We start from the raw sequence: 13,179 nt of genomic DNA on the forward strand, positions 1-13,179 counted from the left end.
CAGAAGGATAACAAAGTACATTGATCTCTTATTTGCCTGGTGTAAATCTCTGACTGATGAGGCTGGCTTACTGAGAAGTAGACAGAAAATAAATATCTTTAATGTTTCTTAAATGTTTAGACCTCTTTTTATGAGAGATCATGGTATTGTTATTTCTTCCTGTCCTGCTCTTTGATTATCACAGTAGCGAGCTTGTCATGGGCAAGTGGGGCAAATTTAAGACAAGACACAACATTCACCAGGTTGTATATCCTCAATGAGTTTTTAAAAGCAACAGAAATGCTGACTCATCTTTTGCTGTAGCTTTACCAGGACTGCTCAGCCTTATAGTAGTATTAGAAGATAAAGCCATTGCCATGTCACAAGAAATTTGTGTCTAAACAACCGTGATCATCAGTCATTGCATTTGCCCTCTATTTCTAGAAACGCGTAAAAATCCTTTTCTTTAGGTAGACGTTTATGCTACTCTTATCTTAAAAAAAAAAAAAAAAAAAAAAAGAAAAGAAAGAAAAAAAAGAAAACACACACATTTTCTAAAAAGACAGCTTTTAAAATATACTATGCATGGTTATTTTGTAAACATTGCAGAATGGTTCAACAAAGAATGCCTGTTCTTCTACCTTCAGTGTTTTTTGTTAGTACTTCATTGTACCTTTTATAAATGATGTAAACACAGAGGTTCAGACAAGAATTGCTGTATAGATCTTTTAATGGGACACAAAAAATGGATGCATGAATATGTTGATTTTTGCCTTTCTGATTATTCTTTTAAGCGCTCTTTGGGACATAGAAACTGGTCAGCAGACAACTACATTTACTGGTCACACTGGGGATGTCATGAGCTTGTCTCTTGCTCCTGATGCCCGGTGTTTTGTTTCTGGTGCCTGTGATGCCTCTGCCAAACTGTGGGATGTTAGAGAAGGAATGTGTCGGCAAACCTTCACTGGCCATGAGTCGGACATCAATGCCATCTGTGTATGTATGAACTTGAACTGGGGAAATGGGATTTAAATACATAATTGTATATTGCCCTCATCTCAGCTATTAAGCATGTACTGTATGCTGCATGCTCTGGTGTTATCACGTAATTTTTTTAATTGAAAGCTTTTGCGGCTGGGGAGACTACCTGAAGTTTCTATAACTTCAGATTTGTTGTGGTAAATGGAAACAGTGACTGGCTATTAAGATAGTGTTTCTTTGTGTACTCTTAATTACTTGATCAGTTTTACTCATATCACAGTAGCGAAGAGGGGCACACTCCTCTTCGTTGCTGCTTTTTTGCCACACTTGGTCTATACAAAGTATATTCAAGGAGACAAAGGAATTGAGTCCACCTTGGGACCCAGGGTAAAGTTCTATTCCTAATTTTCAGCTTTGGAGTACTCCAGGAGACATGGGGTTTGTACCCGAGTACCAGATGAAAAGCATCTCGTGTATTTTGGACTTGTGTCTGCCAGGCATAAAGCATTTTGCAGCTTTTTAGTAGTTCCCTTGTTTTGTCAGCTACTGTGAAATTAATTTGAAATCTTGTGTCTTCCCTCCCTTCCCCTGCCCCCACCTTCCCCAATTAAAGTTCTTCCCAAATGGCAATGCGTTTGCCACAGGCTCGGATGATGCCACGTGCAGGCTTTTTGATCTTCGGGCTGATCAGGAACTTATGGTTTATTCACACGATAACATCATCTGTGGCATCACCTCTGTAGCGTTTTCCAAGAGTGGGCGTCTCCTCCTAGCCGGCTATGATGACTTTAACTGCAATGTCTGGGATACACTGAAAGCTGATAGAGCAGGTAAGCATATTTGGTTTTAAATAGGATAGAGTAACAAACTGAATGTGTAAGTTGACAGGGAAGGCCAGCAGTTCTATGCAAATGTCTCAACTTTAAAACTCTGATAATCTGCTTTGAGATGACCAATGATAAAAGTAGCTTATGTATGTTAACAAATATGTTGGAGTACTTGTAAATGATAGATGAGAACAATGGATGCTTGAAAACAGGAATCCTGCCATCAAAACAAAGGTCTGGGTTGTGTGGGGTGGGTTTTCCTCTTCTCCCCCTTCCCCTGAACTGTTCAAAGTGATTCAGCGTACTGTCCACTTCACATAGAAAGGGTTTGCAGTTGCCTGATGTTAGTAATAAAATAACTGGCATAGTTAAGAGAAATACTACAAGGTGGAAGTTGATAGGCTATCAATTTCATGTTCTCCTGTACAGCTGCATGGATTGTACGGTAGTGTAACTATCAAGCAGCAACTTGTGGTCATTGATTTTTGTTATCTCAAAGTTCTCTGTACAGCAAACGCTTCTGCAAGGCAGTATTTAATTAAAAAAACACCACTTAGTTTGTGTTTGTTTTATAAAGTTTAACTGCTTATGGGATGACACTTTATATATGTTAATAGAAGAATGATCAAAGATACTCTCACATTACTTGCTCTACTTCCCTTGTAAGAGTTTTGATACTCATTGAGGCTATTTATATGAAACACACCTTTTATGATAGTTATTTGTAGCTGTAACTATAGAGACAACTCGGGCTGGGGGGGAAATAATACGATCCTATTGCTTACCTGTATATCTTCAAACAAAACTCTGTCGAGATGAAAAGCTCTATAGTGGAACAATACAGAAATAGGAGATGAGTAGAATATGCTGTAACATTATGCAGTAATATGTTAATTGGCATTTAGAACTCTGATTTAAACAGCTACTTTGTCAAGTATTCTGCTTATTGAAATGTTCTGAGGTTTGCAATTGCTGAGCAGGTTTTGCCTACCTGTAGTGCCTGATTCTGTAATAAATACCTTTGTGGTTGATTTATTTTGTCCAAACCGTATGAAAATTCTTGGCTCTTTCTTTATTTTACCAAGTTTCAGTACTTATTACTGCTGAATGCTATTCCCACAATAAATCCTACATAACTCCTGGGCGTTTTATTACCTCTGGCAGCTGGCTTCTGTATGCCACTGAATTTTTGAAGGTGCTTTCAGCCACTTCAGCACTTACGATTTGGCTTCTGCAGAAGTGCAAAATTCAGTGCTGAGGCTTGGACTCTTGTACAGATTTGATAAGCTCCGGAGATTAACAGTATTACCCACGCAGTGTTACTGCTTTTGTAAAGCAAATTAAAAATGTTACTTTTTCAAACATCAAGAATCCTGGTGTATGATGTAGTGATTTTCACACTGAGTTAAGAAATAAAAATATTAATTCTTTAAACATTTATATGAGAATTTGTATGAGAATTAAATCTGACTTCATGTGTGTTCTGTTTTGGAGAATTCCCCTTGGGGAAGGGGGAGGAAGAAGCCCAAAAAGATGAATGAGGATAGCCCTATGAGCATTGTAATTGATGTAGTATGACTAATTGTAACTCTGTCAAGAATATCTCTAGCCCTGTGCAGTGGGTGGAGTAGAGGTTGAACAGGAGTAGGATTTTTTTTTTTAACCTCCTTGAAATATTTAAAGGAGGTAGAAGAAAATGTTGACTCCTTTAATTTATTTTCTGTTCAATATCTCATTGTTGTTTTTTGTTTGTTTTTGTTTGTTTTTTTAATGATACTATAATTGAGTCGCAACAGAGCTTCATCTTGGCAAATGCAATCAGTGTAGGCATTTAAGTATTTTAAGTGCTTGAAAGCATTGTAAGATAAAATTAGTTGGATGAAAAAATGATCTAGTGTTTGTAACACAATCCAGCTTAATTTCTGTTTTTGCACGTTCACAAGTCTTGTAAAATACTAATTGGTCTTCAGGGAGGGGAAATAAGAGCTGTTCAGCACATGCTTTTATACTATACTTGATGTGTGTTGTCAGCGGAATTTTGAAGGCATTGATTTCACAATTCATGAGAAAGTAAATCAAGTAAAATCCTCAGGTATTGCATTTTCTAAACTACTCCCTTGCAAATTCACTCTCTTTCTGTTTGTGTTTACAAAAACAAAAGCATTTAAAAATGCAGACCACATTTGTTTGGGGTGTTTTGGATGTATGGGTGGCTAATTAAAACATGGATGCCCTATTACTTAAACTAAACAATGAAATCCTCAAAAGCAATGCAATGCATCTGTTGCATGTTCTTATTTATAGGTGTCCTTGCCGGTCATGATAACCGTGTCAGTTGCTTAGGTGTGACTGATGATGGTATGGCAGTGGCAACAGGATCATGGGACAGCTTCCTCAAAATCTGGAACTGAAGTAAGTAGGCATCCAACTAACTAACTTCCTGTAAGTTTCCCTTAGGTTTTTTCCCATTGCATTCAGAATGCTTTTTGGAACAGTGAAAAAAAGGTCCTGTTTTACTGATGTTACAAGCTCATAGTTCAAACCAGAACATCCTTAGGGGAGGGGAAAAAAAAGCTTCTTTCTTTAGAAGGCTACTTGCTTAATACAAGCAGTGGTTTTGTGGACAGGTGAACTCTTTTGGGCATGTTTTATTTTCCTGGCAGGGATGACTGTGCAGTTTTTTGAATCTGAGTTACTAAATAAATGGCATTCTTGAAAATGGTGAAATAATGGCTGAATGTGTCAGTGAGCAGGGAGAGCAAAACTTGAAACTTGCTACAATTTATCAAAGTGCAGCTCATAATATGTCTTTCTGTGTGTCAGAAGAGCAGCGGACTCCGTGACTGGAAGAACTTTCCAGCGGCTGAAAATTAAAAATGATAGCATATCCAGTCTGACCGTACTAACTTGGACCCCATCCTCCCCAGCTCCAAAGGGCAAGATCTTTTCCGTCTCCTGTTGCTGAAATGAAGAGCACAATTACCTTTCCAAGAAGAATTTCTGTGGTTGTAAGCAAAATGAAATTGTGCATTCCTTTTGGGACCATTTTTTTTTGTCTGGGAATTTAAAAATGAAACACTATCATAAAGGCATGACCAGAAAATTAACTTGATCATAGTTGTGAAACGATTAGCTTTCACTGTAGTTTCCAAGTTGAAGTTAAGAACTTTGTTTTATCTCACACAGTTGCAAATTTTAGTCGTATTTGTAGCAGGATTTTTTCCAAGTTTCCTTTTTAAATACTTTTCTTCAATTGAGCAAAACAAGGGAGTCCTAGCCCAGAGAATCTGGGGGGTTGTTAACGCTGTAAATCTAGTCTTTGATTTTTTTTTTTTTTAATTTTATTTTCTAGTATCACAGATAATTGTTGCACAAAACATGGCATATATAGAATAATGTTAAGAAGTAAGGTAATCAAGCACATGCTGTACAAGGTAATGAATGCTTGTTTAAAGAATCCTTTCACCTTTTATGGGCAACAAATGCAATTTTTGGTGTGTTTCCCTCCCCCTCCTTTTTTTTTTTTTTTTTTTTTATCTGCTTTCGTTTTGCCCACTTGAAAGGGCAGTTTATATATACTAACACTACCCTGTAGTCTCAACAACCAGGAATCTCTGTTTTCGAAAGAGACCTATCCTACACTTGGGTATTGAGTCAATTCTTTGTGTATGAAATGATGTACAAATCAATGTTTTGAAAATAATGATCTTGAACTTTCTAAGTTAAACAAAAAAAAAAAACCTTTTTTTGATTGTTTGCCATATTGGGTGGGTTTACTCTTAGAATCGCATGCTGTAGAAATGCTAAAAAGTGCATATTGGACTAAGTCCTTAGATGTTTTTTCTTTTAAAGAAATAACCTGTTTAAAAACTGTAACCATTGTCCTGTATTCATTTATTGTTGCTACTCTGTGCATAAACATATGAAGAACTTAAGTACAAAGCTATGCACGTTTTGGAGTAGCGTGATAAGTCACTATCTGTTTTTTTGTTTGTTTGTTTTTTTTAAGAAACCACCTGTTCAAACAATCGCTGTCAATGATTCTGGGGTGTGGGAGGAGGGAACCTAGACCATCTTCTTAATAAATTAGTTCCTCACAGCCAGTTCCTCTTGCAGGATGAATCCTTTGCATCTGATTAGAGTCACTTTTGTAATGAGCAGGTTTTCCTGGCTTTCTTTTCAAATAAAATATTAAAAGCAGCAGCGTTTGGACAGCAGATTGTTCTGTTAACTTTCCTATCTTCTCACTGTATCCAGAAATGCTCCTCCCTAGCAGCAGTAGTAGCTTTTCTCCATTTTGTTTTTTCTGCAACATTCTGTACAGAAGTGTGCTGTAATTGTGCATTAGGCCTGGATTTGGCATAAAAAGATGAATTCCCCTTTTCTCTTTTATGAAACTACTCTGTAGAGCTTTCTCCACTCCCTGTATCCCTCTTCACCTTTTGTATTTAATTTTAAAGTCAGTGTACTTCAAGAAAGCTGGATGCAAGATAGATACTATATTAAAATGTAATGTTATTTAAGATGTAATAAAGCAGTTTGACATGAGTTTTGACTGATCTGTGTTGCAGCTTATTATTCTACCCACAAAACTCCTGGCAGAATTTGAGTTATGAAATAAATCAGAAAAATATATGCTGCCCCAGAACAAATTGTTAATTGGCTTCAGTATTTTTAACATGGCTTGGATTTTTTTAAATGGGTTTAATGGCTAACTGGGCAGAGCGCGTGCTGTGTTGGAAAGCTGTATACTGTATACATGTGAAGGGATGCAGGTTTAAGTTTTTAAAGCTAAAAAGAGAGTTGCAAGATGAGTTAAAACCCCAAGGGTTTTTGTTAGTGGAAAGCAAGTAGTATGTGAAAACATGGGAATGTGAAATATGTACTAACACTGAATTTAGTAAGGATATGACAAATATGTGAGGTTAGCAGCTGCAGGCATTTTTTCTTCTTCCATTAAGATGGACATTTTCTGATTGCTAGAACTACTCAAGAGCTTGATCAGAAACTGCTCGTAGCTCTGTAAGCTCAAACCCCAAATAAAAGTAGCTAATGTGATTCGTGTAATATAGATCACAAAAACACTTTGGACAATATACAAGTGTACAATACCTGAAGTCTCAAATAACAGAGCAAAATATGCAGTAACTTGTTTGAATTTTTTTGTATCCTTTAATAGGAAAAGAATTGAGTGGAACATGTCATGTTACTGCCATTTGAGGATCTGATCAAATAAGCTCCCTTGTCAGTGTTAGCTGTCCTTACCGTAGGTATTAAGAAGGGTAAGTGGCTGCCTTTTTAATGCTCAGTAAGAACAAAAGCCCCACTAGCCAGAATTAAATCTAGAAAAAAAATTATCAATTTTTCTACCCACAAAAGCAAATTTATGAAACAAGTACTTAGGGATGTTAAAATGCAATTGATTTAACCAGTATTGGTCAGCTTGAGATTTTTTTGTATTTTAATAAATAAAATTGCTTCTCTTAATCAACCTCGAGCAAGAAAGTGGATTTTCCTCTTTTCACATCAACTAAGAGAAATTCCAGTGCCATGGCTTGGTTTCCTCCCAAACATGGAAATTCTAAGCCTCAATGGAGAAGTTTTTAAAAGCTGTGAGCATGGAAAATATGATGGTGGCATTACTAAAGTAGCAGCTTTGACTGTTAGCTTTGGATTTTTTTGGATTGCAGAATAGTGGTAAGTGAGCATGTGGCTGGAAATGCATAAATTTTGGAATTCAAATTTAGTCTTTTCCAATTCCAAAAGATATAACTGTTTTTTTCCATTCCTTAGTATATTGTTATTGCAGCAGATGTTTCAGATATGACTTACCTATTTATAATAAAATCAGTGCAGGCATTCTTTGTCTTACTTTCCCTCATCTTTATCCATATGTTGAATTCCTGCCTGCGCTGAGAATGCTTTTGCTGGCAATAAAATACCCACAAAGATAGTAACCTCTTCTGTCAAGAGGCTAATGTGTAGTGTGATTTATCTGAAACACTTAACGATTGGGAGATTTCTCTGTTACAGATAGTGCTTCTGTTAAATACGAAGCCTTACGTGAAAATAGACACACATTTAAATGCTGTAGTTTACTTATTCAGCATGGTGTAACAGGGAGAAAATGAACATGCCACATGAGAAGCAGTGAACTCTTTCATTTTTTTGTCACTTTGGGCCCAGTCTTTGAGTTTTGAATGCCTTTAGTTTTAGGGTGGCCTTGATCTGTACCCAAATCAAAATGGTTCATATCATCTTATGTAGGGCAGTCACAGTAACATAGTGGCTCTTCCTGTAGGTTTTGAAAAGGTTCTAGCTTAAAGATAACTCAGATGTGGTTCCGAAAGAGCAGGTTCATCAAGCTCCTGGCAAGTTTCTAGAGCTAATGTTCATAAACCGAGAACAATAGTACTTGAGAATGGTTTTATCTTGCTTGGCATTTGCGGCAGCTTCTGCAGTTCCTGACTCATTCTGGGCTTCTGAGTATTTATTAGATGGATGAAGGAATGAGGAGTAATGCCTTTATAAAGGAGGATGGAATAAAGTTTTCCATGTTAATAAAGCAAGTTAGGTGACAAAGGTGGGTAAGATTGGTGGATCTGAGGTATTGGCTAATGAGTGGGTGTGAAGCTGAGGAAAGAGTGAGTTACAGGTATTTATCTGGTCCTAGCTTGGAAATTTTGTCCTGGTAATAGAATGGACATCCATAGTATTGAAGCGCTCATAAAGAGCGGGGCAGGGGGCAGTCAAATGGAGGATGAGATCGCTGTTTTTTTTAGTCTCAGTACCTTGCATCAAGACTTTAATGTTTTCTGTGCCCCGGTGGCCTTTTCATTACTTTCTTAGAGAACTAAGTATCTTAAAAGATGTGAGAAACTACTGCTAGTAGAAGAATGGATGAGTTGTGCATTCCAAGTTTTGACCTTTGTGAAATGCTGTGGGTATATTTTAAATCAGTTGTGAAATACACTTAAAAGTACTGATTGAGATATACACTTAAAAGTACTGATTGAGATATCCTCTATAGGAGCTAAAACCAGAATGATCTGGCTTCTGGGAAGTGGCAGAGTAAATAAAGAATAATAAAACAAGTCACCCTTGCTGAATTCTGGGTCTGAAGCAAATCAGGATCTTATGTGGTATTATGATTGATGCTGTTCTTAGTGTAGGTGTAATCTTGAATTCAAATTTTTAAGGGAAGAACAAACTAATAAAGAGGTTCTAAACAGCAGTTGGCTATTTTTGCATAGTGGTGCTCTGTTTTTCTCCCTTTTGTATAACCTTTAGAAAGTCTGCTTTAGCTTCAACTGTCAGGGTAGTGAATGCATCTGAGTTGCACTGACCACTTTGTGTCCCTATTATGTTTCAGTGTGTAATAAGTCTCCTAAAGTATGTGAAATCTTATGTTTCTTCTGTCTTGGACACTGAGAGAAAGGGAGGAAGAAGAGCTTGCGAAAGTCTGTAAAGAACAAACAATAGATTCAGTTTCATTGTTTTAGAAGGGGGATGCTTTGCCTATTCCCTTATCACTACTGCTCTTTCGAGGGCCGTAAAGGCTTCTCCCTGTTGCATGAAAGTTCCCTCTCTGCTCAGTGATCAGAGCAGATACCTTGTATACTGAGTGGCAGCTGCTTGCATCCTATGAGATGTGCTTTTTACTGGCAGTGTTATTTGGTGAATTATGTACTTTTTGGTCCACTGGACCTGGTGAGTTAGAAAATTCCAAAGGAAGGTCCTTCTCTGTCCCCTTCTGTTCCAGTCTTTTCTTACACATTACTGGGTGCTGTCCATTTGTTTTCTTGTGAAAGGTGACTTCTGCCCCTGCTCGCCCTGTCCATGAGCCTGCTATAATCAGTCACTCAGTAGAATCAAGGCCTTTATTTTCTCTGGTCTGTGTAACTTATTTTGATGTGGCTCTTCTAGGCTTTACTGCTTGAGTTAAAGGTTCTCTCCAGAAACAGCTGTTGAGGCAATCTGCAATTCCTCTGCTTCCTGGCAGGAGGTGATACGTGACTGACAGATTGCCAGCCTTCTGGCCTCAGGCCCTCAAGTTCGCATATATACTTTGTTGCCCGCCTCTTTCCTTTTGAAGAAGAGGAGCAGCAACAAATAGCGAAGGCTTTACTAGGCATGGAAAGTCTTTCCCCAGTGAAATCTGGAATGTAGTGCTGAAATACATAAGCTTCATTTTTGTAACTTTTAAAATTTATGTAAAGAATAACTACAGCAGAAAATTCTGTTAGGGAGTTAATGCCAAAGGCCTGTGAAAAAGCCCTAGATATGGTCACTTGAGAAATGATTGAATTCAGGTACATATGACAGCTCTTTGTTCTGCATGCTGTATTATCTGGTTGTGGTTGATAATAGGTTGATAGGTTGATTGCCTAGCTTACATTGGTGATATTGTTATCTCATAAACTAAAGGTAAGTAGCAGGATATACTCTCTTTGAAATTTCTTTTGTTTTGACTATTAATCAGGTTAGTAGCAGGATATACTCACTTTGAAATTTCTTTTGTTTTGGCTATTAATCAAATTAGCTTCTCTTAGGCCCCCTAACTTTACTAAAGTGTATCCAGTTGCTGTTCTGTCCCAGCAGCCAATTGTTCCTATTGGGAATCCAACGCTAAAACAAATGTTCAGTTTTTGGTAATTTTGGCAGAAATACTAAGGAATAAGTGGATCTAACTATCCTTATGTAGAAAGGATCTAATGGTATGTCTGTTTACAAGCCCTCTTCCTGAAAAACATCATTTGTTCCAGTCCCTTGAATTTAAGTGTATAACAAAAGTCTATTTATTTTTTTCATGCTAGTGTAATAGTATATATACTATAGAAGTTATGTCAGTATAGATCACAGCGTGGGAATGACTGCTGTGTTACATATGCATTTTAAGAATGTTGAAATTCAGGCCAAACCAGAGAAATTTCTTTATGTAGCATTTATTCTTGTGGGTTAAATTGGTTCAACAGAGGCAGGAAAGCTTAAGCTAGTACTTCCTATGGTAGTTCCCATTCTCTTTTCAAATATGAAATTGTGGAGCTGATACTCCAAAGTTCAGAGCACCTACCCTTTGAAAAACTGGGGCTCGTTCAATCTTTGTTCATTGAGGGAGGCAAAGTTGAATAATTCTGAAACAATATCTGCTCAGCTTTTTCTTCAAAAGCCAAAACAAAAAGTTTCCAAGAAGTATTTTGAAAGTATATATGTGATATTAACCCCGGACAGTACCTGAATAATTACCCAGTATGTTACTTATATGGGAGAAACATTAACCCTTCAGAAACACGAAAAAAAAAAAAAAGTTATAGGAGTTTCCTGTTTCTTAGAGATGGCTGTTGAAAAGGGACCATTTGGAAACATAGGCCCTCGGATATACTCACTTGAGTAATTCCAGCCTTACGTTAAGTCAATTTTACCATAAATTAGGTCACAGGGAGAGTCTTCTTTTCCTTAATCGTAAGCCGTTTGCGCTAGTTTAATGCTGTGCGGTGTGATTGACCCTGTGAGGTAATCGCCTGTTGAGCTGGAAGTGGGGAATTAAAAGTTTATTTGATGTGACAGAATTTTAAATGTCAAAATAGACAGGAGAGGAAAAAACTCTGTTAAAAAGGAAGAACGTTTGTAAGTTGGTAATGTGTTGAGTTCTCATTAAAACTGTATATAGCTATACAAAGGGTGCAATGCCATCTGGTGGTATAAATCATAAGCTAGTGTTCAATGTAGAGGAAACATATGTGATAAGGAAACCCATGCTGAATTAGAGTGCAGTATGTGTTCCTAGTACATGTAACCCCTACTTCCTTATACCTTCAGAGACCACTGAAGATGTTCACATTTTTCCATGAAGGTCTTCAAACAAAACAAGCTGCTCTTAATGTTTACTTTTTTCAGGACACCCTTTTCTAAGCTTTCTTTTTAATGAAAACTTCAGATGGCAGTCAGAGAGATTAAAATCAGCCACTGTTAACCAGAGCAGGGTTTCTGAGAGAACTTTGAATCCCACTCCAGTTTAGAAAGTAGTGGGTGGAGGTCACAAATGTCACATGAATTCTCTGCACTCCTCTTCCACATACATTTCTGAACTCTCTCTCAATGCTTTTGATGTTACTTTTATCACAATCTACTCCCGAACACTTGTTCTTCTCTGCAGCTTTCTTCCTCTGCTTGCAAGTAGGAATTGGAATCTGGAGCTTCTGATGAAGATACTTTGGCAAGGTTTTTCTGCTCAGATGAGGCTCAGGTGGTGTCTCCCTCCCACCCCCCAAGCAGTGTAGTGAAGTACCTTTCTGTGTTAGAAAAGAGTACTGCTATGGTATATCCTGTTCTTGATACACGCAATGGTGTAGATATCTTTTAATTGTTATATCAGATAAATTTAAGCCCTTATTTTAAAAAGTCTGCATTTTAACATCTGTAGAATATTAACATTAGGCTTCTGTTTCCTTTACAAAATAAAGATTCATGCTGAGCGCTGAAGAGCCAAGTAGGCAGCAGCAGATCCTTTTCTACGCTGGCTGGGACTTGGCAGAGTAAGTCATATTGTAATAATATGGAACTATGTATATTTAAGCTTAAGAAAAAGATAAGGAACGGTAGTTGAAAAATCAATGGAAGAGTGATTTACTTTCTATGACATAAAACAAAACTGAAACAAGTTTCAACTAGAATAATCAGATTTGACGCTTGTTCCCTGAAACTGGTACCTTTATTTGCCATTGGGTAATCCAGTGTGAAGAACAAGACATGATTTTTAAGTGAGTGATAGTCGATATCTGACATTAAAATTACTCTAGCTTTACAGCTGAAGGTTTTTCTCCCCTCCTCCTCCCTTCTTATCTCGTACACTAAAGATGCTCTGAGAAAACATGCTAGTACTCAGAAGACTAAAAAGTGGATGAAGTGGACTAGGTACAGTTGCAGTTCACTTCATGGAATGGTATTTCAACCTCTCCTTTATACCAAACAAAAGTATTTGGATTTTATTTATTTATTTATTTTGCTGTGAACTAGTAAGCATGATATACTTACTGTAAGAGGGTCCGCAGACTTACACGTGGAAGTCTTACAGCCCTATGATGTGAAATTAGAACTTAAATGAGCTTCTAGATTTCTAACCCATTAGATTATTTGGTGGTTACTTACCTTGAAGTCTGGTCTGATCTCAGGTTGTCCTTCAGTATATCAGAAACTAGCCTACTAGGGACCTTGTCATATTTGCAGAATCAATTGCAGGAGTCCATCTTTTGCACTTAAATATGGTAACACCTTTATTTAATTCTGTGCTTAGCAGCACTGATTGTATTTGAATCAAATAATACCGGAAGCTGAGAGAGTTTCTAAATAATTACATTGCAGAAAAGCATAGAACAAACATCTGTATCAGCTG

General features: G+C 37.2%; 1 protein-coding gene across 1 annotated transcript in view; it reads left to right on the forward strand.

The window, feature by feature from the left end:
* GNB1 (G protein subunit beta 1) overlaps positions 1–6,335 on the forward strand; it is a 52,899-nt gene extending 46,564 nt beyond the window's left edge. Inside the window, 7 exon segments of the mRNA XM_009671585.2 lie at positions 774–975; positions 1,574–1,790; positions 4,092–4,145; positions 4,148–4,199; positions 4,611–4,702; positions 4,705–4,752; positions 4,755–6,335. Coding sequence (XP_009669880.2) covers positions 774–975; positions 1,574–1,790; positions 4,092–4,145; positions 4,148–4,199; positions 4,611–4,702; positions 4,705–4,752; positions 4,755–4,855 — 766 coding nt within the window. The 3' untranslated portion in view covers positions 4,856–6,335.
* The last annotated feature ends 6,844 nt before the right edge of the window (positions 6,336–13,179 follow it).

Source organism: Struthio camelus, chromosome 21 (genome assembly GCF_040807025.1).
Source record: "Struthio camelus isolate bStrCam1 chromosome 21, bStrCam1.hap1, whole genome shotgun sequence".
In the NCBI taxonomy this organism is placed as follows: domain Eukaryota; kingdom Metazoa; phylum Chordata; class Aves; order Struthioniformes; family Struthionidae; genus Struthio; species Struthio camelus.